Here is a 26610-nt window from a genome sequence, read left to right as displayed (position 1 = left end):
ATTTGCAACAGTGGAACAATTCTAAGAGCTTCCTTCTAAAAAGCTGCTCAAAGAAAAACGTCTGCCTTTCTTCTGGGGAGTGACAAAGAGCTGCCAGAACGACCAGAATTAAGAACTGCCACTTCTAGTCACTCCCAGGTTGAAAATTACTCTTAAAATTCAGGCCTCACACAACCGAGTATGCATCAACTGGGGAGATGTGAGCAAGATCGGTGGGTTGTGTCACTGTCAGTGTCCCGGCTATGATGTTGAACTACAGTCTGGGGGAAAGTGGGCAAAGGGACACGGGATCTCTCTGTGTGATTTACTAAAACCGCACATGAATCTACAATGACCTCAATAAAAATTTCAATTAAAAACAACTCGATCCTCCTACACTGTGGTGTCTTACAAATGAACAAATATCCAAGTCCTAATACAGCATCAAAATAAAACCAAATCCTCTGCAAATCAGACAAATGGATTCCACCACCAAAGCCAGTACTGTCCCTGCCTTGGCCCTTTCAGGGCTATAAAATATTATCCAGCAAAAAAATCATTTTTCCAGAGTGAGTCACAAAAGCCCAGAAGATCCTGGCCAGAATTTATAACAGAGATAATAACCACTGTCAGAAAGCAGGCTTGGGGCCTGCAAGGCTGCGAGTTTTATTTTCAACGTGGCATCCCGCACATAAGTGGAAGGCTGAGCAAAATGGGTTTCTTTGCTCAGATGGTCACCAGGGGACCTGATGAGAAGCTGTGTTCCGGAACTTTCTCCCCCAGAAGAGCGAGTGAGGCTCCTGCCTGTGTGACGTCAGCGCTCCCTCCCGCCAGCCAGAGGGCGTTCGGGTTCTGCTCCAGAGTCCCTGGTCATTAGTTTTTAAACAACAACATAAACTGTTGTTTATTTTTGCAATTTTACAGGCACCACCTGTATCAGTTAAGTGCCTCGGTGACTGGCCACTCAACACCAGGAGGGCAAACAGGAGGCCAGAGGGGCTCAGATCTCTTCTGAAAACATGAACTTGAAGAATAAGGAGCTGGAATCATGCCGCTTTACTTCAAAACTCCACTCTGTAACGTGGCCCCTTTGATCCCCCAGTCTGACCTGAGATACTAAGACCAAACACGGGGGCTGTGTGGGCACCTGACCATCTCTGTCACCATTCCAGTAATGACACAGAAGCAGGTCCACCCGAACCTGCAGTATTTTAGTGTTTTATCTGCAGTTCTACTGACACCCACTGGCAAGTCACAAAGTGATGGCTGGACACACCTCAGGCCCCAAGAACACCTTGCCTAAATACCCAGAGTCCCAGGCCAGAAAGAGTTACATAAGCTGCCTTTAACGCAGGTGTGCACTAGGTTCTTAAGATCAGCACATCTCACGCGGGGCTTACAGGGCCTCCCTGACCAACGGGGCAAGGCCAAGGGGACAGGCCACAGCCGAGGTCTCAGAGCCACACACAGCTTTTCATGTTCTCCTCACTCAACCCAACAGCATGACCGCAAGGCCTTCTCTCTGCCTCCTTGTGACTCTAACCCCTCCCCCATCTCAGGAGAACGCAGGCAAACTGTAGAGGGTAATAAGACTTCCTATAGGGGCTGTGGGGAGGTTTAAAGCTCGGTGACCCCAGGCTGGGACCCCCTCCTGACACTTGCTCCTGTTCATAGTGAATTTATCATTTCTCATATATCAACATCTCTTCTCTGGGACGCTGGAGAAACAGTGACCTCATGGTGGTGATGGTCACCACAGGCCCGTCCCAGAAATACAAGCACTCAGAAAACCACGTCTACACCCAGCACAGACATCATTACTGAAGATGAACACTCCCCGCACTGCAGCTGAGCGTTTCTCAGCTAAACACTCAGCACATCTCAGCTCGTCACACCCAATGCCGAATCCTGCTCTTCCTGGAACAGAGCGAGGAGCCAGCCCTCAAGAGGTTCCAGCAGTGTCAGGCGGGGAAGGGCTGGTGAGGTGCCTTCTCCTGGATTCCTCAGACAGCCAGACAAAAGGCCTTCAAAAGTGCCCAGAAAGAGCATAAAGCCCAGGTCACGAGGCCCGTCAACAGGACCCTAGAGCAGAGCGCACCCCGTGGTGATCTCAGCTGTGAAGGGGCTGGAGAATCAACTTCTAAAACACACCAAGACAGAGCCCTGCGCACTTCACATGAATTTCAGTCTTCAAAAATAATCAAGCCACTGCACACGCATGTTCACAGCAGCTTTAGTCACAACTGTCAAAAGGCGAACAACCCAAGTGGCCATCCACAGGTGAATGGATAAATAAAACGTGCTCTACCTATGCAATGGAATATTCTTCAGCCTTAAAAAGGGAGGAAATTCTGACACATGCTACAATACGGATGAACCTTGAGGACATTATGCTGTCTGAAATAAGCCAGTCACAAAAGGGCAAATGCTGTATGATTCCACTTCTGTGAGGCCCCTAGAATAGTCATGTTCATAGAGACAGAGAGAGAAAGGAGGTTGCCGGGGGGTGGAGGCACAGGGAAATGGGGGGGTTAATGTTTAATGGGGACAGAGTTTCAGTTGGGGATGATGAAAAAAGTTCTGGAGATGGATGGTGGTGATGGTGACACAACAATGTGAATGTATTTAATGCCACCGAACTGCACACTTAAAGATGCTTATGATGGTAAGTTTTATGTTATGTCTACTTTACCACAATAAAAAATAATAATAATCAAGCCACTGACGTGGTGGTACAGTAAGGGGGAGAGCTAGCGACAGTGGTTTTCCTGGCCATGGTCATAAAGATATGAGCTATTTGTCTTGTGAGAGCATTTCCCGAGGAAAGAAGATGGAAGTGACCTGAGGGACGTGAGACACTGTTCAAGAAGGGACTACAGAGATCGCATTGCCCTCCTCCTCCTCTTCCCCGCTCCGTCCTCCTCCCCCTCCTCCTCCTCCCACCACCAGGTTGTTTGCTGAGGGTGCCTGGCCACACCTGGCCGGCACTCACCCCATAGAGCCCAATTCCTGTAAGGTCTGACTGTGAACTAACACAGACTCACCAAGTAGAGACAGAGCAGCCCTTACCCGTTTCTCCATGAGCTGGAAGGAGGCCGGGTATCTGCTGCAGACCAGACACCAGCAGGTTCTCGGGAACGAGGTGGAACACAGGCTCCAGGAGCGGGTGTGGCTTCAGGGTGTACTGCAGGCTGCAGCTCTCAATGAGGGTCATGTGTTTGTTTTCTGGGGGAGAAAACACCTTATGTGAGAGCTGAAACCCAAGGCACTTTCTGTCAAACCAGCCAATAAACTGAGCATCTTAGAAAGAAACACCACAAACAGGAAATGTACTTTTCTAGGGAGACTGCGGAATTGCTCTGTTAGTTCAGCCAAAAAGTGAAAAAGAATCGATCCTTAAAAACTATCGCTGATAAAACTGCAATGAAAGAGATACTTGTTTTTAATCCAACAAAACAAAATCTCTCCTGCTCACCTCTTCCCCCAGAGCGAAGTCCAGGTATTGCTTGGTCCCCATAACCAGAGGGAGGCTGGAAGGCACTCTGGACCAGAGGCGTGCCTCCCTTTCAGTCTCAGCACTTGCATCCATCAAGCCCCACAAAGCAGCAGGACTAGCCACTGGGGGCCAGTGGCCTCTGAGACAGAGCCCTGTCCTCAAAGAGGGGCCATTCTTCTGGGGTGACGACTAAGACACAAACACACCAATATCTATAACACACAGGAAAATGGGATCTTAACTCCAAGAAAGGCTCGGATAAAGCACTTGGGGAAGCAGGAGAAGGGAAGGTCCTGGAGAACGCGATGACTAGGAAGAGCTCAGATACAGAGCACCAGGGAAGGTGGAGGGGACAGCATCAACAGGAACTCGGGTGCAGGAAGCAGACTACCCCAGAACCACAGGGCCTTGGGGTTGAGAGGGACCACAGACATGCCCTCTACACATTCCCACCAAATGGTCCATCTTGCTTGGGCTTGATTTCCTCCACTGACAGGGGCCTCACCACCGCCTGAGGCATGCCATGTGATTTCTTAAGAAAAGAGCTAATGTGATCTACTGCATTCATCAGAAAAAGAAATTAATGAAAACCATATTTTTAATACCTAACCACTCCACACATGGGATATGCTTACTTTAAAATTTAAAATGCCTGAAAAGACATTTTCCCATGTGGCTGGTTGGAGAGCAAATTGGTACAACCTCTGTGGAGGGCAAACGGGAGAAATATTACAAAACTGTGACTGCACAGACTCTGGGACCAAGCAATTCCATTTCTGGGAATTTATCCTCCAGATTTGCCTGCACACTTGCAAAAGGGCAGACGTCCAACGCAGCAATGCTTCCAACCTCTGTTCCTACAGAACTGCCGAGTGTCCACTTGTGGGGTTGATTCAATCACAGAACACAACGCAACGAGATACCACTCGGCCATAAACAGAGCGAAGGAGCTTCTGTGGACTGATATGAACGTTCTCCAAGATAAATCGTTAAGGGAAAAAAGCAAAGTCTGAGGCGAGGAAAAGGAGGGTGAAAATCGGAACCGGGCCGCGTGCGTTTGCTGGTATCCATCGAGAGGCCTGGACGGGTCCCCAAGACTCAGGGGGAGGTCACCTGCAGTGCAGTGAGGGAGCTAAGTGGCTGGGCGGGAAAGACCTCACCCTGAACCCTTTTATACTTCCTCATACTGTTTGAATTCTGAGTCACGTGAATGTATTACCCATTCAAGAAAAACCCCCATAAATTTTTGGAAATGCCGATTGAGAAGGCAAGCATTCCGCCCCGTGGCTGGTTCCTCCTCGGGCCTCCTGTCATAGTTCATACTCCCACACACTCCAACAGCACCCGAGAGCCACGGACACGCAGCAAACGGGGTGGCTGTGTACGTGGTTTAAAAGGTCCTGATTCTAAGGACACTTAGGGAGAGAAAATGCCAGCAAATTAATGATTAAATTCATTGAGAAATTACCTAAAAGCCAATCTTCATCAATAAAATTAAGTTTTTAACTGATTGTTCCCTTACCAAAATTCACTGGGGAGTGGGGGGATGGAGTTGGTTTGACTTTTTAACACAGGCTATGTGGCATATACAAAATTCCTGGACAGAATCCAGGCAACATCTCAGAGAAACAGAAAGTCACCCTCTCAAACAGATCCACCTCCAACCTGACCCCCATCCACACTTCCACCCCCAGTCAGTGCAGATCTCCACCCCGGGCCTCCGAAATGGCCCGTCAGCCCACTCCCCACTTCCACTGCGTGCCCTTCCTGTCCATCCTCCACCCGGCCGCAGCCAGGGTGGGCGCACATCCCTCCTGGCTACTCAGGAGGGGCGGTCCCAGAGGCACAGCATGAAGCCCCCCGTTCTACTCCAAGGCAGGCCCCTCAGCTGCTGGGCCTCGTGGAACACAGGAGCCCAGCATCTCCACAGCGTGGCAGGTGTTCCTGCGGACCCTTCCTCTTCAGCTAGGGATGGCTGGAAGGCCTTGCATATTGGAAAAAACTAATGCACTTCACAAAGGCTTCCTGCGATAGCCGGCAGCCAGCGGCAGACAGCAGTTACTTCATCTGGTAGGCAAAGCTGCCATCCCAGAGGCAAGCAGGGCAACCGCCCTCCCAGCAGGTGGCTCCCATGGGGCCACACCTCCCTCGTGGGCACCCCCACAAAGCAATGCCCTCCTTCCAGCCTAGTGTGTTTCAGTTCTTTAAATTATGTCAAAAATACTAGCCCATGATACATTTTGCCCAAATCTATTACATAAATTAGCTAAGCTAATAACGGTTTAATACTCGGCCAAGTTCTAAAATGAACAAGCTACTAAGGACAGTAGGACTTTTGCAGCCAGCAATGTCTTAGGCCAGGCAAGGCCTCATCTCTTACGTTCTATGGGGTCCTGGAGCCGCGGGTGCAGGAGGGCTCTGGGGGTCCCATGATACAGTCTCAACCTGCAAAACAAGACCCGTGAAATGCCCGTCAACCATTTGCATCTCCCATTTGGTCACTAAATGTCAGCTACACTTCTCAAGAGGAAAGCAGGTAGGGCCCCCAACCACGCCCACACCTGCTGGAGCTTTCTAAATGCCACCCGATCACACCCTCTGCAGAAACCAGAGAAGCTGAAGATCGCGCCAGCCCCACATCCTCAGTGCTCTGGGCCAAGCATTCCCGGCATCCACACAGCTGCCCCAACGCAGCGCAAGAACCCAGGCGCTCAAAGACAACGCCAGGGAAATTCACAATGCTCTGAAACAGCCCAAGAAACACAATGCTTGAGTAATTCCCATGGTTGTATATCTAGGGCAGTGGTTCCCAACCTGGGATGATTTTGCCCCCGAGGGGACATTGGGTGATATCCGCATACATTTTTGGTCGTCACATCTGGGGGTACTGGGGGGTGTTTCTGGCATCTAGTTGGGGGAGGCCAGGGATGCTGCTACACACCCTGCAGTGCACAGGACGTCCCCACAGCAAAGACTTATCCCACCCAAAATGTCAGTGGTGCCAAGGTTGAGAAACCCTGAGCGAGAGTGACAACATGAACTTCGACCTTGGCTGAAATGGTTCACACTATCTTACCCATCTGGGTGTGTCTAGCCCGCACACAGAGCCTGGCACACAGCAGACGCATAACCAACATTTGTGGAATGAATACCTACTGCGTACCGGGTGCCTGTCTGTGAAAAACATGATTTAATACTCCCATGACCCTTATGAGACGTGTATTGTTATCCTTCCTGCACAGATGAGGGAATCTGGAGTCAAGAGTTCTGTGGGCCTGAAATCCCACAGAAATAAGTGACAGAGCAGGACTTAATGTCCATCTTAGATCAAATCGTACACCCACGGCCAAAGCCAGTCCCATCTGGCCTAAAGAATAATTCCTTGGCTTACTTAGGAATGGCAAACCCCGTTACCCCAAAGCAAAAAACCTCCCGTGGTATGCTGTTATGAACACACAACAACAGAAGTTGACAAGTTTAAAGCTTTCTATCACGGCCAAATGATGAGCAGTTAAATCACCACATAAAACACTGGGAAATCCCAGGGATGGAGAAAACAAGGCCGATACCGTTTGTCCTGGGCGGCAGAGGTAGGAGATTCCGGTTTGTTGCCGAAGATTCGAAGAATTCCAAACCCACATGACAAAGCTTGGAGGGTCCGATCCCGTTTCCTGCCTTCAGCGACCACTTCTACCACAGCCACGATATTAGGGTGGTTTAAGGACGTATGAAAATACAAGGGCTGCAAAACAAAAACCAGAAGCTAGATGACAGACTGAACGTTTACCACCTGCAGAGAAGGAAACAGAAAAGGGCCAGTTGCACTCCCCGTTCACCCCCTCGACCATCATCATATACATGCCACAAACGCTCTGGGTGGAACACCGCGTCCCTCCCGGGGCCCCAGAGAAGAGAACAGGTGCCATAAAATAACTCCCCCAGAGTCAAGAGCGGGAGTCACGGCTTTTCATCCCAGAGCACCCAACATCCAGGACATCAGACTATTTGCTTCTGCTCCAGAACTTTCCATCCACATAAAATGCCAACAGTCAGCAGACCCTCTAGAGAACAAAGAGGCTGAAATGGCTGTGCCCCGACCCCACTGCAGGCAGGACCACCATTAAACAAGCCCAAAGACACAGCGAGTCCGCTGCCAGCACACACATCTGCTGAGACATTTCCCATCAGACTCACTGTACAAAACCTCAACCACAACTTGCCTATACTGACTTTAATCACTGTTTTATGTGGAACAACTATGAAGTTGCATCTGAACTAATTTTTTCTTTTTTTTTTTTTGGTGAGGAAGATCAGCCCTGAGCTAACATCCATGCTAATCCTCCTCTTTTTGCTGAGGAAGACCGGCTCTGAGCTAACATCTATTGCCAATCCTCCTCCTTCCCCCCCCCGCCAAAAGCCCCAGTAGATAGTTGTATGTCATAGTTGCACATCCTTCTAGTTGCCGTATGTGGGACACAGCCTCAGCATGGCCGGACAAGCGGTGCGTCAGTGCGTGCCCGGGATCCGAACCCGGGCCGCCAGTAGTGGAGCACGCGCACTTAACCGCTAAGCCGCAGGGCCAGCCCCTGAACTAAATTTTAAACTAAGCAGGATCCCTAGATTTCTTGAGGTGCTATGGAATTATCCCCAGTTCAGAGCCCAACTAATGTCCTTTTATGACAGAAATCACCTTGAGATCATTTTATTACAAGATTTTTTGGGACCTAAACCAAGTAGATGATTTTCAAAGTGCTCTTACAAAGTTTTCCACTAGCAACTTTTCCATTCCCTAACGTGCAGGTGGCAGCCCTCCGGCTCCCACCGGGGGAGGGGCACGAGAAAGCCAACAGAGGTGAGAAACCCACCCCGGCACGGCTGAGACAGTGAACGCACCCTCCTTCTATTGCTGTTCTTCTGGTCAGGAGATCCAGGGCAGTTGCTTTTATTTAAAATAAACGTCATAGACACAGAAGACAAAAACAGAGGTGCTGACTGGGTTTGGGAATCAACAGGGGACAAATGTCCCCAGGAGCTCGGGGGAGCACTGAGCTGTGGCTCTGGACTCAGGGTGGCCCCCAGAACCCAGTGTCCACACTGAGGACAAAGCAAGGGTATAGGTCACCAGCTGAGCACAAAGACCCCCCCCAGGCAGAGAGAGGGAAGGCAGGGCCCAGCTGGGCTGCTGCATCATGATTTAAACTTGGGAGTAACCCCCCATTAACGAGTCATTACCATGGTGTCACGGAGAAAACGTTTACTGTGATCACAGACTGTCAGCCCAGGATAACAGAGAGACACATTAAAACATCAGCCATGAGCTATAAATCGTTATTCTATTATCTTTTATTGCAAAATGATGAAATAATGACCACTTACAGCTGACAGGTGGTTGGACCAAGAGAGAATTATGTTCCTGTTTCCAAGACTCAAGAACTGCTTTTAAAAGCCATGCTGTAAAGTTGAGTTTGTCATTCTCACCTTTTATATCTATACCTGTGTATAGTGGTGTTACGAACACTCCCTGCTTTTCTTTTTGGCAGTGAAACAAACAGTTGAAACTCTGATGTGAAGCAACAATAACCCGGAAGCTTAGAGGTCACCTTGAGATTCCTCTGCCTGACGGTGGTAGCACCAGCTTTATCCCAAGTACAGATTTATGGCTGTTGCCTCTCCCTTCCGTTTACCACAAAAAACAATTATTTTGAGACCAAAACAACAGCAGAGCCCACCAGTGTTTGTCTCCAAAGAGCCTCCACCTCTGATCGGGAGGTTTGGCCACTGGAAGTGCAGCAAACCAAGAGGCGACCCGAGGTCCAATGGGTGTTAGCATATTACTACTGATGGCTAGGGACGGAAGCTCTTTTCCAGAATCACTACTGACCCCCCAGTGTGGGAACAGCGCCACGCTAAAGAATTTCTAAGAACAGGATCCAGCCCTCAAGAAGCTCAAAGTTCACAGGCAAGGGCTAGATTAGGCAGGTACAAAATGCAACCCTGCTCAGGACCACCAGCTGGGAGGTTCTATGGAAGTAAAGCCCCCCAGGGGTGGAACACAAGGCAACTCCGCAGCCTGAGCCTCCCTCCAGTCACCTGGCGGAACGTCCCCAGGAGGATAAAGTCGAGCAGTCTGGCTCCCCTGCTACCTGGGTGCCATGCCCGCCTCACAGCACTCAGATTTGCTCAGCTGAGTACTGTTGGGATTTCTGGCTGAGCCCAACCTGCAAAGAAGCCCTTCAGTCCAAGGACGTTTAATTAACACCATGCAGTACGCTGTGAGAGGAAAGTCCTCTGCCTCCACGGAAACTGCACGATGGAAAGTTTGAGAAGGCAGCTTGAGACGGAAGAGGGGGCTCTCATTCACCCCTCATCACAGCTCACTCATCTACATTTGACAAGTCTCCTCCCTGACAGGGTAAACAGATTAATAAATCACGGCAATGCTCCTGTCTTAATGCCTTCATCTTCAAAAACACAGACACCATTTGGCCTCGGGGCCAAGTTTCCATTTTTCACCCACGACAGAATCGAAATTGGGCCTCTGATGATGTGCCTTTATGGAGAGGCTGCAGCCATGCGTTCCCAACCACACTGCCACTCAACCTGCCCCCGTGACACGCTGCTCTTCAGGCCCAAGCAGAAGACAAGGCTGGGTGACAATGCCAGGGAAGAGAGGAGCAGGAATTAAACTAGTACCTCACAAAGATACAATATCTTCAGGAAGGCAAATAATTCACAAATACTTCCCACGCTTCTACCTGCCAGCTCAACCTCCCTCTGAAGGCTCAGAACGGTTTCCTGCATGCCACCCCTCGTGATTCTGACTGCTCCAAGCCCTGTGGACTCTGCTGAGCAACACTCTCACTCTCCTCTGGGAAATGCAAAACCTCTAATTCCAAAGTCAGAAGCTGCCACTCATCTGGGGTGGAGCCCACCGTTATCCAAAGCAAAATAACACAACGATGGAGACAGCCCCCCCCCCCCATGAGAGTTATCCGGCCCAAAATGTCAGTGGTGCCAAGGTTAAGAAACTCTGAGGGCCGGCCCCGTGGCTTAGTGGTTGGGTGCGCGCGCTCCGCTACTGGCGGCCTGGGTTCGGATCCCGGGCGCACACCGACGCACTGCTTCTCGGGCCATGCTGAGGCTGCATCCCACATACAGCAACTAGAAGGATGTGCAGCTATGACATGCAACTATCTACTGGGGCTTTGGGGGAAAAAAAGGAGGAGGATTGGCAATAGATGTTAGCTCAGAGCCGGTCTTCCTCAGCAAAAAGAGGAGGATTAGCATGGATGTTAGCTCAGGGCTGATCTTCCTCACAAAAAAAAAAAGAAACTCTGAGCTAGAGTGGCAACATGAACTTCGACCTTGGCTGAAATGGTTCACACTATCTTATCCATCTGGGAGTGTCCAGCTCCTACACAGAGCCTGGCACATAGCAGATGCCCAACCAACGTTTGTTGAATGAATACCTACTGCTTACTGGGTGCCCATTTGTGAAAAACATGATTTACTACTCCCATGACCCTTATGAGATGCATACTGTTATCCCTCCTGCACAGATGAGGGCATTGGTTTAACCGGCCTAAAATCCCACAGGAATAAGTGCCAGAGCAGGACTTTAGCCCATTCCATCCTACATCAAATCCTACACCCACGGCCAAAGCCAATCTCGCTCCAGCCTAAAGAACAATTCCTTGACTTACTTAGGAAAGTAAGCCAGTCCAGTTACAATGTGAAGAGAAAACCTCCCACAGTCTACTGCTGTGAACACACAGCAACGTAAGGTGACAAACGTAAAGCCTTTCTCCTGTCCCCACACGGTAGGCAGTTGAGCCACCACACAACTAAATCCCAACTCTGGAGACATCATGGAGAGATGTTATTTCTCCTTCTAGAAACATTTCTGCCATCCCCCCATTTCTGGCTCAGAGTCCCCGGGAGTGGCTTCTGTTGAGCCAGAGAGGAAAGAAGCCCTCCTCGGAGGGACACAGCTGAGGCCAGAGAGACTTTCTGTAGAAACAGCACTCCTGGAAACGAAGCTGGTTTCATGTTTTTACCGCGATTCCTGACATGTAGGGCAGCACAAAGATCGTGGGATAGGCAGCACGGCTCTGCCGCGAGAGGGTGAGTGATCAGTCAAGTCGTTCGGAAGGGCTTCCAGGAGCTTCACTGGGATTACACTGATGTTCCTTGACAGCACCCACTTTTAAAGGGGAAATTACATCGGTGTCATTACTCAGATGAATAAGAACATTCGAGAATCGGTTTCTCATGGCGTTGGTTATAGGAAGTGGAAGCAACCCAGTTATCTCTGCCTCTCGGAGGGCAGCTGATTCACCTATTACAGTCACATGCCGCACAAAGACGTTCTGGTCTACAATGGACCGCATATACGACGACGGTCCCGTAAGATTAGTACCATACAGCCCAGGTGTGTAGTGGGCTATATAGCACCTGGGTTCGTGCACTCTATGATGTTCACACAACAATGAAATCACCTAAGGACGCACTTCTCAGAACGTATCCCCATCGTCAAGCCACACGTGACTGTACCTGAGCAACACCTGGGGCTTAGGGGAGCTCTGGGAGGAACGATCCCCTGGTCTGGGTCTCTGCTGTCTGTGGAGAACCACCAGGATTCCTGCCCAGTCACTCTCATAAAATAAATAAAGGAGGAAACTGAGCCTGCCACTGAAAGGCTGAGCGTGGTTAGTTAAGGAAAGAATTTAAGCGAGAATTATGCTCATCACAAAAAGAAAACGTAGAAACTGCACAGTACTTTGGCCTCCCAGACTGTTCTCTAAAAGATACTTTTGAGACTCTGAGTGAATTATTAGCCACCTCAGTGGAAATGAAGAGCAATTCCTCTCCACAGGGGAAGACCTCGAAGGAGAGCACAGCATTCTGAGCTCTGAGCTGAGAGAGGTCTGAGCGCTGGTCACCTGGCTCTGCCAGGCAGAGCCCCCGAGGCTGAGACGGAGAGGGGAATCCGAGCCCGGGGCGAGGAATTCATCATTTACAGAAAAAAACACCCAGCTCAGGCTCAACGCAAGACTTCTTTTTTCAAAGTCTTTTTTCAGGACATTGTTTGCAAAGAAATGATATAGTATCATCCTTCTAGGCTACATATTACACCGACAACTCAATAAAAACCCAAAGCACACCAGGTTGATCCGTTAATCCATGTTTAGTCTGGACAGCCACACTGGCTCCAAATACAGTCCCCTGCTACTCGCAGCTTGCGACCTCAAATCCAATCACCCCCAAGCCACTGCTGATCAGTAAAACCAGAAAAACACAGGCAATTAGTAAAATCGGAAAAGAATCTTCACCAAATTTCAGAATCACCTCTAAAAAGGGCAAATTGGGGCCGGCCCCGTGGCTTAGCGGTTAAGTGCGCACGCTCTGCTACTGGCGGCCCGGGTTCGGATCCCGGGCACGCACCAACGCACTGCTTGTCCGGCCATGCTGAGGCCGCGTCCCACATACAGCAACTAGAAGGATGTGCAGCTATGACATACAACTATCTACTGGGGCTTTGGGGAGAAAAAGGGAAAAAAAGGAGGAGGATTGGCAATAGATGTTAGCTCAGAGCCAGTCTTCCTCAGCAAAAAGAGGAGGGTTAGCATGGATGTTAACTCAAGGCTGATATTCCTCACAAAAAAAAAAAAAATTTAAAAAGCGCAAATTGTATTTATCTCTATTTCCATAGATGTGGACGCAGAGCAATCAGCATGATGCAACCACATAACCAGACCCTCCTGTTGATCGAGGCCACCATGGGAATGCTCACATTTCGACTGCATGGCTGCACATACATGCGTAATGCACGTACGCACATGCGCACAAAGGCACACATGGCAAAGGGGAATTCTCCTTAGTAACTAGTAATTCTCCTTAGTAACTAAACGGGAACAAAACCTATTTTTCTGTAGTCTGAATGTCAAGGAAATAAGACAAAAGTGCTGGGCATGGAGGATGCTGCTGAACGGCTCATCAAGACAGAATTCACTCCTGGGGCATCACTGGCCTCTGCTGCTCACCATGGGCATAGCAGCTGGAGAACAGCAGCTTCCTTGAGCAATTCTGTGGCATCGCCTCCCAACCAAAAACACTGTTCACCCCACACCAACCTCGCTGCATTCTCCAGTTTAGTAACTCTAATACTGAAGGGTACAGACTTTTCCAGAAACTGTAAGGCCTGTGGTCCTCACTAACCCACTATCCCCCATCCCCATGCCCGGCTCAGCAGAAGACAATGGTGAGGGTGGCTGAGGCTCAGCTGGAGCAGCGCTCGGCTCCTACAGACTCAGAATACACAACCAAGTCTCGTTTTCCTAACTCAGCCCTGAACTGTGAGCTGAGAGGGCCCTGACACACAGCTTCCAGGACGCAGCGACAGCTGAAGAGTCACTCAACTTGCATGGCAACAGAAGCCCTCTGGGGATACGAGTACTAAGCCCTGGACAAGTCCAGAAGGAGGCGCATCAGTTCTCAAGGCTGTTTCTTACAGCACAACCTCTATTCTGCAGGGATCACTGTAATGGAGTGTATCAGGGTAGACGGCAGTCCCCTGCCTGTGACCCGGAGCCCATGGCCTGCTGGGGCCCTGAGAGCCCCTACCACAAGGACAGGTCCCAGCCACTCTGAAAGCTAAACCAAGAGGAAGGACACGGAGGAGGGAACTCATCTCAGAACCTCTGCAAAGCATTCCTGTGTTGATTTCAGAGCATAATCCCATCCCTCGACACTCTTCCAAGTGGACACTGCAGGGTCCCTCTGACACCTGGGGTTAAAAAAAGTTCAGAGAACAAGCAGTGTGGTCAGAGCGCAGGCTGTGAGCCAGCCTCACCAGGCCCAAGTTGCACCCGCACTCAAGGCCTCGTGACCCGCTGGATTATTCTGTACGGAGGGGACATAATAATACTGATGTCCAGAGGAGGATGGCAGGACAAAATAACATAAATGTGCTTCGGAATCAATGCCTGGCCCGTGGTAACTGCACAGTAGAGAACGGCTCTGTCATCACCTCCTTCGTCACGATACTGGCTTCCTTAGGCCTGACTGTACACACAAGAAGGAGGTCCAAACAGCCCGGCCCCAAAAGGCCGCAGCAGAGGGTGCGCTGAGCCTGGGCATCAGCAACAAGAGGGCCACAGACGCTCCTGACGAACCATTTCCTGCCCCGTCGAAGGCGTGAGGTGCTTTACGGCCTGTGCTGAAACAGCACTGTAAGGGGCTGCCCCAGGCTGCACGTCTGATCTACAACACGAAACCTTTTCTCTCTGACACAGCCGGCCAGAGAGACCTTTAAGAGACATTTGCACAAGCTGTTTGACAACCTTAAAATCAGAGACATTTTTAGTTCCCATGACACACATTTTACCAAGGCTTTATTTAATCTTCCTGACCTCTGAGGGCATTATCTCCCTCTACTACCGTGTTAAGTAAGGGCACCAGTCAGAATCAATCCACGCCAAGACACAGCCCCGACTCTGGGTGATGGCCAAATGCAGCGAGCAGCACGTACGTGCTCAGCCAGCCCCCGGCGGCTTCGCGACTGCAGCCAGGGCAGTCCCCTGCAGGAAAGGGGCACCTCGGGCTGTGGTTACGTACGGTGACATCTCCAAGGACCACTACGATCACCACCACCACCTTCATTATTCACCGTACTAATTGTCACGTTACTGGGCTTCCTTGGGCCTGACTCTGTACCACGCGAAAGATCAAATCAACACAGCATGGACCCTCTGCATACCTGTGACCCTCACCTGCAGGAGTCCAATCACCAGACCCGCTGCCTTCGGAAGCTGCCACTCCAACTCAGCAGTGAAGCAGCAGCCATGCAAGTGACCTCTACAACACCTCCCGCTCTTGGAGTAAAACCCCAGTGTCCCCAAGAAGGCCCTGCCCAGCCAGCTCATCCAGCCACCCTCTGCTGTGCCAGCCCCTCCCCTAACCCCTGCTGCCTTCACTGCCTCACACCTGGGCACCGTTGCCCTGCCCTTCACGGCTTAAATGTCAGCTCTGCAGCGAGGCCCTCCTTCTCCCCAGCAGGCCTCCCTATTCTTCTCCAGGACAGCATCTACTGGGCTCCTGCCGAGAACTTACCACATCTGCAGTTACTTGGTTACCTGCTTTTGTGCATCACCCCCAAGAGACTGTAAGTTCTGTAAGGTGAGTACTACGCCTGTCTCGTCCACCATCATCACCCTGGTGCCTAGGACAATGGCTGGTAGACAGCAGGCACCGAATAAATGTTTGTGAGTTTGGTGCACTGAACAAAAATGGAAATCACCTATCCGCAGGGCGGCCAGACGCAGAGCTACGCGGGCAAAATCACGTTATAACCAAGGCCGACGCCAACTGCCCAGTCTGCAGACAGCAGGCATGGGGGGAGTCCAGGCTCTGCCCCCTCGACCTGGGCAAGTCACCCTCCTTCTAAGTCTCAATTTGCTCATCTTAAAAAACAAGAAAGAAACTAAAAAGAAGGAAGAAGAGGCAGGAGAAAAAGGAGGGGGAGGAAAAGCAGGGGATCAGAGGAGATCAATAACTTCCTAACTTTGTTCCAAGAACCCCAAGGTTCCTTGAAGGTGACGAGACCCCTCCGTGCCCCCTCCCCCCACCGCTTCGACTAGAACAGCGCACTCTCATCTGCTGAGGACATCTGGCTTCCATGTAAGATTCTCTTTGGAAATAGGCTGCCCCACCGCTGAGAAGCTTTGCGATGACTGGATCTGCTGCTCAGTGGTGTTTCTAGGGTCTGAGATGCACTGGTCATGTCCCCAGGTCAGAGTATACCCTGCACGCCCCGGGGGCCCCCACACACGCTCTCCACCAGAGAGCACCCCACCTGCCATCCCGGCCCACCTCATTGAAGACGATCCTGGACGGCTGCCTTGAGAGCTGCTCGGCGGGCCTCACCATGCTCCTCCATGTCCTCCCGAAGAAGTGTCGGTAAGTGACATCAAAGAGAGACACGCGCAGATGGCATCCCACCTCTGACAGCAGCTCCAGCACTCCCTGGGAGACAGAAGGAGACCGGCCCAAAGGGTCTCAGCATCACAAGCCATCCCACAGGTGCTGACAGACCATCCTGGCAGAATTGGCCCATTTGGCATCCACCCTCTGGTTTATGTATCAATTTCCTTTCAGAAAACTACCTCTCTCCCACGGCCAGTGGTCTTGGTGGGGTTATGAGTGAGTTAAAGTACACAGCCCTCCCCGGGCCAATCAGAGCACCAAAGTCCCTGGGCACAGACATGGGCTTAAGACTCACCCAGAGCCAATGAGACACAAGAGGTCCGGGCTGTGGAGACAGATGCACCTGACACCATGTGAAGCCAAGAAAGACCAAATCCAGGTGACAGCACATGAGACTCTGGATCAAGCCACACCTGAAGCTTATGCTAACTATGGCTTTGTCTGTTATGTGAGTTAATAAATTACCTCTAGCTTAAGCTATTTTGCATGGGGTTTTTTTAATCATTTACAACCGAGTCCTTCCTGATATAACCACAAACTCTAAATCCCCAACTTGCTAGAATTATTTTGGGGTAGTATTAGCAAAGGAAAAGCAGATCTCTGAGGACTGAGAAGTCCTGGCTACAAATACGGACAAAGCAACAAGACTATACAGACATCTTTTCCCTGGAGCCGCACCACCTGCAGTGAGGTTCTGCCTTGGCCTTCAGTGCTTCTGTCACTGGTGCAGCTGGCAACGGCACAGCTCTGACCATCTGCCCACGGGACCAGGGGTTCTCTGTTTTCCTTTCATGCATCCATTTAATAAACATTAATTAAGCATCTATTATGTGTACCTAGTCTGTGTCAGGCAATGTTCCAGGCACTAGAGATACCACAGGGAACAAAACAGACAAAATCTCTGTCCTTTGGACTCATATGAAAAATAAAACCAGGTGAGGGGGGACACAGGGTCTGCTATTTTCATAGGACAGCCAGGGAAAGTGACGTCTGAGCTGAGCACTAAGGGAGGCCAGGAACCAGGAGCACACCTGGGAGAGTGAAGCAGGCGGAAAGAGCCGCAAATCAGAGGCCAGGGCGGGACAGAGCTGGGTGCTCAGGACAGCGAGAAAGTGTCCAACCATATTTACCTGCACTCACTAATGTCTGTCACTTTCTGTGTTTGGGGTGCTCTGGCATTTGGGGCCTCACTGATGGGGAGACTGTCCCCCCTGGGCCAGCTAATGCGTAGAGACGGTAAGTGACCTGCCTTCCAGAACATCTTGATATTCAACCGATCCAGAGCCCAGACCTCCACCGGCCCCTCTATCTGGCTCTTACCCGGAGGCGATATTCCCCTGTCCAAATCACCCAGGGCCAGAACCAGGCAAGAAGGGGCAGTCCCTACACCCCGGAGGCCGCTGAAATTGCTCCAACTGGCCAGTGCTAAATGCAGTCATCTGCTTGCCCTGCCTCACCCATTCCCTCCTGTGAAAACTACTACAAAGGCTCTGTCCACGCTCTCCCCTCACCCCTCTGCTCCTGACCGCCCCTGCCACTTCCCCACGTGGCCCTGCGTGGCAGGGCGTGCCTCTCCTCTTGGGAACCACAGGTAACAAACTGTCTTTCCAATGGCAATCATCTCCTGCTCTTGGCCTTACCATACCCAGATTAAAACAAAATCCCAGGTACTTTTTTGTTTTTTGTGAGGAAGATCAGCCCTGAGCTAACATCCATGCTAATCCTCCTCTTTTTGCTGAGGAAGACTGGCCCTGAGCTAACATCTATTGCCAATCCTCCTCCTTTTCTTTCCCTTTTTCTCCCCAAAGCCCCAGTAGACAGTTCTATGTCATAGTTGCACATCCTTCTAGTTGCTGTATGTGGGACGTCACCTCAGCATGGCCGGACAAGCGGTGAGTTGGTGCGCACCCGGGATCCGAACCCAGGCCACCAGCAGCAGAGCACGAGCACTTAACCGCTAAGCCGCAGGGCTGGCCCCCCAGGTACTTTTTAAACAAGAACGCCCGTACAACTGCAGCAACTGCGTGAGGGCAGAGAGGAAGGAGCAGGAGCCGAGACACGCAGAAGCAGCTCACGCAGGCCTCGCAGAGCAGGATGGGAAGCCAGGGAACGAGTCTGGGCAGAAGTGACACGACCTGATGCAGGACTCTAAGAAAACCACTCGTGTAAGGTGACGGCTGTGTTAACTCGATGGGGGGACCCTTTCACAAGGTACACGTAGAGCAAATCAGCACGTTGTATAACATCTTACAGTTTTGTCAATGATACTGCTACAAAGCTGAAAAGAGAGAAAATAGGAAATCACTCCAGCTACCACACGGAGACTGGAAGGTGAGGCAGGAGTGGCAGGGCCCCTCAGGAGGCTGCCGCCACCGCCCCGGCGAGAGACGACCAGGCAGTGCAGGTGGTGATGAGAGGGGGCACACTCGGCGGGTATGTGAGGATGAGAGGGGGCACACTCGGGGGCTATTTGAGGATGAGAGGGGTATACTCGGGGTATTTGAGGATGAGAGGGGCACACTCGGGGGTATGTGAGGATGAGAGGGGGCACACTGGGGTATTTGAGGATGAGAGGGGGCATACTCGGGGTATGTGAGGATGAGAGGGGGCACACTGGGGGTATTTGAGGATGAGAGGAGGCACACTCGGGGGGTATGTGAGGATGAGAGGGGGCACACTCGGGGGGTATTTGAGGATGAGAAGGGGGCACACTTGGGGGGTATTTGAGGATGAGAGGGGGCACACTCGGGGGGTATTTGAGGATGAGGGGGCCACACTCGGGGGGTATATGAGGGAAGGGCTGAGCAACCGAGGAGATGGGCTGGACATGGAGGGTGAGGGAAAGAGCAGCAGGAAGGATGGGGAAACTGGCTGCCCCGATTCACCCAGGCCTCTAGGGGTCTGGCAGCATGAGTCCCACGTCCTCGACAACAGCATGGTTTCTGCCTGGAGCAGCTGGAGAAACGAGGTGTCAAGTGTGGAGGTGGGGAAGATGACAGGCAGGCCTAGGGGAGGCATCCAAGCCCAGCTTCAATCATCCCCACTCACTCCCGCTCACTCGTCTCCAGAGGCCCTCTTAGCAGCGATGCTGCCTCTCTGCCCATCGCCCCTTTCCCTGGTCCTCCTGTCCACCCCGGCCACATTGCCTCTCTGGGGCCCCTCATGCATGCTGCTCCCTCCCTCACTTCCGTCAGGCCACAGCTCCCCGGCCCCTAACTGTGACACCTTCCCTGACCACTGCCACCCAGACCCCCACCCTCTGACCCTGCTATTTCCCCAGAGCACTCACCCAGCTGTCTGCTGTACACGTACATGCTGTACATGCTGGTGTCTGTCGCCCCAACTAGAACGCAGTTCCAGGAGGACAAGAGCCTACAATATTCTCTTCCCTGCACTATCCCTAGGGCCTGGACAAGACCTTGCACATGCAGGTACTCAGTGTGTGCTCCTCGCCCAGGGGGCCTTGTCCTAGGCCTCCCCTCACTGCTGGACCCGCCCAGGGCTCCATCATCGGCCCAGTCCCCCACCCCTCCTCAACACACTCTCCTCTCAGGGAGGTAATCACCAGCCAGGACCTGGTAACTCCCAAATCTCTCTTGCTGGCTTGGACATCTTCCCAGAACTCCAGACCCTAACCATCCCTCCGCTCCCCTTGCTACTTTGTACCCAGTTCTACTCAGGCTAAGTTTCTAGATCCATCTCCCCCAACCGGACTGAGAGCTCCACGATGACAGAATACAGGGCAGTCACCTTTGTGTCCCCTGCAGTTTCAAACATATAACGGGTGCCCAATAAACATCAAATTGAATTGAAATAGCCATCCCAAAGAAAAGAAATGCAATCAACGTTCATGGTAAAATGAAACTAAACAAAAAAGGGAAATGGATCAGTACGAAAAACAGTTTAATTTTAAATTAAATGTTAAATTAAAACATTTAAATGTTTTAAAAATTAATTTTAAACGTTAAATTTTTAAAACATTTTAAAATGTTAAATTTTAAATTAAATTTAATTAATAATTTTAAATTAAATGTTAAATTAAAACATTTAAATGTTTTAAAAATTAATTTTAAACGTTAAATTTTTAAAACATTTTAAAATGTTAAATTTTAAATTAAATTTAATTAATAATTTTAATTAAAATTATTAATAAAGTGACTTGAGTTCAAAATAAGCCTGTTATATCTTTAGCCAACACCTTTCACAGGGAAGCTTGCCATCATCTAAAGCTGTCAATTCTCAAAATAAAATTGTACAAACTTGTGCAACTATCTAAATTAAACTTTTTTTAACATCTCCTACCTAATCTTTTAAATGTTACCTTTTGACTGATTTTTGTTTTTGTTTCTTTTTGAGGAAGATTGGCCCTGCACTACATCTGTTGCCAATCTTCCTCTTTTTCTTTTTTCTCCCCAAAGCCCCAGTACATAGTGTATCATAGCTGTAGAGTTGTAGCTCTTCTACATGGGACGCCACCTCAGCATGGCTTAATGAGCAGTGAGTAGGTCCTCACCCAGGATGTGAACCTGAGAACCCTGGGCCGCCACAGCGGAACACGCAAACTTAACCGCTACGCCACGCCACTGGGCCGGCCCCTGACTGATTTTTGTATGTAAAACCAACTTTGCATTCCTGCGATAAACTCCACCTGATCATGATATACTATCCTTTATGTATATTGCTGGATTTGATGTCCTAATATTTTCAGGATTTTTGTGTTAATATTCAAGAGAGATATCAGTCTGTACCTGGTTTGGATATCAGAGTTATGGTGGCCTCAAACAAAACAGTCAGGAAGCATTCCCTCCTCTTCTATCATCTGAAATATTTTGTCTAGAATTGGTATTATTTCTTCCTTTAATAAAATTCAACAGTGAAGTCATCTAAGTCCAGAGTCTTCTTCATAAGAAGCTTTTTAACTATAAATTCATTTTCTTTAATAAATACACAGCTATTTAAATTTTCTATTTCTTCTAGTGTCACTTTTGATAAGTAGTGCTTTTCAAGAAGTTTGTCCATTTCATCTAAGTTATCCAATTTACTGGCACATAAGCTATTCATAATGTCCCTTGATTATCTTTTTAATGTCTGTAGGATATGTAGAGATGCTCCTTCTTTCCTTCCTAATATTGGTAATCTGTATTCTCTCTCTCTTTTCTCATGATCAGTCTTACCAGGGGTTTATCAATATTATTAATCTTTTCAAAGAACCAACTTCTGGTTTTGCTGATTTTCTCTATTATTTGCCCTTTACTGATTTCTGCCCATGTATTTACTATTTCCTTCTTCTATTTTCTTTAAGTTTAATCTGTTCTTTTTATCTAGATTCTTAAGGAGGAAGCAGAAGTCGCTGATCTTTCTAATACAGGCATACAATGCTATAAGTTTCCCTCAAAGGACTACGGTAGCTGCATCCCACAAATTTTGATATGTTCTTCCATTATTCTATTCAAATTATTTTCTAATTTCTCTATGAATTCTTCTTTGACCCATGGGTTAGTAAGCAGTGTGCTGTTTAATTTCCTACTATTTGAGGGTTTTCTACGTATCTTATTGTTATTGATTTCTAACTTAATAACATATTAGTCAGTGAACATATTCTTTATAATTTCAAAACTTTTAAATTGACTGAGACTTATTTCTACAGCCCAGCACACAGTCTATCTCGGTGAACGCTCCACATGCACTTGAGAAGAATGTGTATTCTATTTGTTGGGTGTAGTATATTAGAGGTGACAGGTCAAGGTGGTTGACAGTATTGTTCAGATCTTCTAAATCCTTATTTTCCTGGTCTATTTGTTCTATCAATTATTGAGAGAGGAGAGTTAAAAGTTTCCAATTATGATGGTAAATCTGAATGTAGTTCCCTCTAGTTCTCCACAATTCTGCTGCATGCATCTGGAAGCCATGTTACCAGGTGCTGTGCACAAAGGAGCTATCACAGCAGGCCTGACTGTTCTGCTCTGAGAGGCTGGCTAACAGGCTGGCCCTCGAATGGAGTCTGGGAACTTAGATTTCCCAAGGGTTCCCACCACCCTAACTGATAAGAATGGCTCACTGTGCCCACAGTGTTTGTACAAAGTGGTTTATGTGGAACACCTGCTTTCCTTTTGAGACTCTGGAATTTTCGTACATGTTAGGCAAAGGGTGCCTATGTGACCAGTCCCCAAAAAACCCTGAGTTTTTTGAGAGCCCCTGGGCACTAAGTCTCAAATACGAATCCTTGGTTGGCAGCATTTCACAGGTGTGGTCACAGCTCCTTGGTGGGGGAACCAAGTGCGTCCTGTGGGACTCCACCAGCAGAGGGCCCTTGGAAGCTGCACCCATTTCCCCCAGGCATCCCCCCATATGCCTTTTCCCTTGGCTGATCTTGCTGTGTATCTTTTTGCTGGAATAAATCTTTCCTGTGAAGATGACTACATGCTGAGTCATGCTGAGCCACCCATCGAGTCATCAAACCTGGGGGTGCACACACAGCTAGGCCTGTCGTGTCTTCTTGATTACCCTCACCATTATGAAAGGTCTTCATCTCTGATAACACCCCTCACCTTGAACTCTACTTTGTCTGATATCAGGATAGCCACAAAGCTTTCCTATGCTTGGTATTTACGCGGCACATCTTTTTTCCATCCTTTTACTTTCATACATACAGTTTGAAGACATAGAGTTTAAAGTGTGCTTTTTTTATAAACAACCTATAATTGGGTCTTAAATGATAACTTTTAACATATGACTTTAGATCAGGAATTCCACTTGCAGGAATGATTCTACAGACATATGTGTACATAGAAAAAAAATGATGTAAATGAAGTTATTCATTGTAGCAGTGGCTGTAACAGCAAATTATAGGAAAATGTCTGAGTGTTCACCAATAAGGCCCTGGGTAAATAAATGATAGTTCATCCATACAAAGAAATACTATGCTGTCTTAAGAAAGAATAAGAATGGGGCCGGCCCTGTGGTGTAGTAGTTGAGTCCAGCATACTCTGCTTCGGTGGCCCGGGTTCACAGGTTTGGATCTTGGGCGCAGACCTACACTACTCGTCAAGCCATGCTGTGGTGGTGACCCACATACAAAATAGAGGAAGGCTGACACAGATGTTAGCTTAGGGCTAATCTTCTTCAAGCAAAAAAAAAGGAATATTGGCAACAGATGTTAGCTCAGAGCAAATCTTCCTCACCAAAAAAAAAAAAAAAAAATTCTTCATGTAATGACGTGAACAATCTATAAAACTTATTGTTAAGAATATTTTTTGGGCCGGCCCCGTGGCTTAGTGGTTAAGTGTGCGCGCTCTGATGCTGGCGGCCCGGGTTCGGATCCCGGGCGCGCCCCGAGGCACCACATCTCCGTCCAACCCGAGGCCGAGTCCCGCGTACAGCAACTAGAAGGATGTGAACCTACGACATACAACTATCTACTGGGGCTTTGGGGGGAAAAAATGAATAAATAAAATCTTTAAAAAAAAAAAAAAACAAAAGTAAATAAACAAAATAAAATGGGAAAATATACAAAATTTCCTCTGTAAAAGTCTAGGAAAGAGGAAACTGCTGTCCACTATCTTGTGAGCTCCTGAGGCAGGGCCGCTGGAGCTGGTCGACCTAGGCTGGAAACCCAGCTGGCCGGCTAGAGCTGGGTCACCCCAGGGAACCCACTTCACTCTTCTCGGGCTGTTTCCTCCTCTGTAAAATGGGGGCCATGACGGTACCTGCTTCATAAGGCTGTTGTGAGGACGAAGTGAATTAACACAAGGAAAGTGCTAAGAAGTGAAGTTGTGAGAGCAGCAGCCACCACAGGACCTAACTCAGAGGCAGACACACAGCAGGGGCTCTGTCAAAGGCACGGAACTGAACCACGCAGGAGGGGGTGATTCAGTCAGAGTGAGGTATTCACGGACCCAGCACGCCCACAACTGACTACATGCAGAATCGCTCTAGCAGTTGCAGAGGACAGCCTTGGCAAGCCAAACCCTGTAAGAAGCCACGTGTCCACACTAGCAGGCCTGGACCCTTCCTGTGCATCCCCACAGGCCACCAGGCCTCACTAGGACACTCCCAGCACGTGGGCGTTCTGTGGCAGCACAGAAGCACCAGCTTCTCCAGCAGGATCCCGTGGCCCGCAGGGCACAGACGGATGCAGAGCCACACGGCCAGGGCCTGAGCGTGCAAATGGCTCTGGCCATCCAAGCACAGGCTTCTGCCAGGAGGAGGGCTCCGCCTCTGCAGTTCTCACCAGCAGGCTGAGAGCAGGCTGTGCTGAGCCACGCACAAGCGACCTCTTACAAACAACCTGGCTCAGAAATAACCCAGGAAATCGGATCACCTGGGTTTTTAAATTGCTCCACTGTGGGCAGAAAGAAACCTTTACCCAGGGTCAGAAGTGCTGACCGAGTCGCTGAATCACGTATTCTCTTTGCTGACAGGCCCCTTTGCCTCCTGCCAAGGCCCAAGGTAATGGGTACACTGGTGAGACTCAAACAAGTGAAAATCAATAGCATCTCAGCTGAGAGCAGTAACGACGCGCATTTGACAACAAATAGCAAATGGCTTTACCTGCTTCATCAGCGGCCCCTGAAGCCACTTGAGGACACACTGGAACGCCGTCGACTCCCTTAATGGCTGGCGTGCTCTCTGTGGGTGGGGAGGGACCAGCAGACTTTGGTCAAAAGTCCTGTGCCAGTCATCCATGCTGCCAGTCTGAGGGTCACCTGGGCCTCCAGGACTACCTGCACCATTTGTGTTCAAATAAATAAGAAAGTTATAAGGGCCACAGTGCTCAGAGCAATTCTGAAAGTTTCCTACCTCCCACTGAATCCCAGGGAAACCACCATTCCCAAAACCCACACTCTGCAATCCCACCCTCCAAACCCCAGTGCAGTAGACTGGCGCCCATGCTGCCTTCCCCTGGTAAACATGCCCACCTCGCTCCAAAGAACTTCTGCCCCTCCTCTCATGAACCAACCAGGGTGTGACTATCCTGGCCTCAGTGACTGGTTTAGGGATGACACATGAAGGGCCACTTTGTACAGTTGTGGAAGTTGTGCACTGCACAAGGGCACTAGGCCTTGGGGACTAGGGCTGTCTTACAAGAGACTGGGGAGCATGACCCAATCATAGAAAATGAAATAAAAACTCAGAGGTTCTGCCGGTTCTGTTGAGAGAGGGAAATACTCTTTTCTAAAGCCCTTGGAGCAGAGAGGTCATCAGCCTGAAGCTGCCAGGGGCCACCATGGGAGCAGCTACCTTGAGACACACATAAAAAAGCAGGCAGCGCAAAAACAAGAGCAAGACAAAGGGTCCGGGGGTCGTCGTTAGAGCTCTGGCTCATGGGGACCCTAACACAGTCACCCCAGGACCGCTCAGCGACGTGAACAGTCCCTTGTTGCCTAAGCCTGTTTGGGACAGGTTTGGAGTGCTACAGGTTCCTGGTGCCCTGGCTCACTAAGGATGTCATCTGCCTTCCAGCCGGACAGGGATCTGAACCTTCTCCAGACTCTTGTCAGCTGCCGCAGAATCTTAAGATCTCAGCTTTGACACAAAGCTGAACTCTGCACACTAAAACGACCCGTGAGGAGGAAGAGCAGCAGGTTTGGTCTTCTAAGGTAGCAGGTCTCTAAACGTGGTCCCAGACCCCAGAAGTTCCCCAGGGTTGTCAAGGGCTCCACGAGGTCAAAGCTAAATTCATCATATCCAGATGTCACTCGTCTCTTTCTCTGTGTTGGCATTTGCGCTGATGGAGAAAAGGCAATGGTGGGCAAAGCTGCTGGGGCCTCAGCATGCCCCGGGCCCAGGCACCACACTGTACGGGTCCTCCCATGCTCTGCACCACTCGCAGTAAAAAATACATCAGCTTCACTTAAGAATGTCCTTGGGGGCCGGCCCTGTGGCTTGGTGGTTAAGTGCGCGCGCTGCGATGCTGGTGGCCCGGGTTCGGATCCCGGGTGCGCATCGAGGCACCACTTCTCCGTCCATCCTGAGGCCGAGTCCCACATACAGCAACTAGAAGGATGTGCAGCTATGACATACAACTATCTACTGGGGTTTTGGGGGGAAAAAATAAAATAAATAAAATCTTTAAAAAAAGAAAACCTAAAGGATACTTTTAAAAAAAAAAAAAAAAAGAATGTCCTTGGGGGCCGGCCCGGTGGCACAGT

The 26610-nt window shown here is 49.7% G+C and overlaps 1 protein-coding gene across 17 annotated transcripts in view; it reads right to left on the bottom strand.

Annotated features, from left to right (window-relative positions):
- NPHP4 (nephrocystin 4) overlaps positions 1–26610 on the bottom strand; it is a 133481-nt gene that overhangs the window by 102135 nt on the left and 4736 nt on the right. For 16 of the 17 annotated variants that reach the window (XR_015555876.1, XR_015555875.1, XM_087446931.1 and 13 more), the window contains 5 exons: positions 25010–25182; positions 16346–16498; positions 7045–7217; positions 5856–5920; positions 3049–3204 (listed from right to left, as the gene is read on the bottom strand). Coding sequence is in view for 15 of the 17 variants with exons in the window: in XM_087446916.1 (XP_087303042.1) it covers positions 3049–3204; positions 5856–5920; positions 7045–7217; positions 16346–16498; positions 25010–25182 (720 nt within the window). In the remaining 2 variants the exon portion in view is untranslated. The remainder of the gene's footprint in view (positions 1–3048; positions 3205–5855; positions 5921–7044; positions 7218–16345; positions 16499–25009; positions 25183–26610) is intronic. The other variant, XM_087446919.1, reaches the window with a different exon arrangement.

Source organism: Ceratotherium simum, chromosome 22 (genome assembly GCF_057802395.1).
Source record: "Ceratotherium simum simum isolate JZ-2026a chromosome 22, ASM5780239v1, whole genome shotgun sequence".
Classification (NCBI taxonomy): Eukaryota; Metazoa; Chordata; class Mammalia; order Perissodactyla; family Rhinocerotidae; genus Ceratotherium; species Ceratotherium simum.
This window is presented reverse-complemented; position numbering and strand designations above follow the sequence as displayed.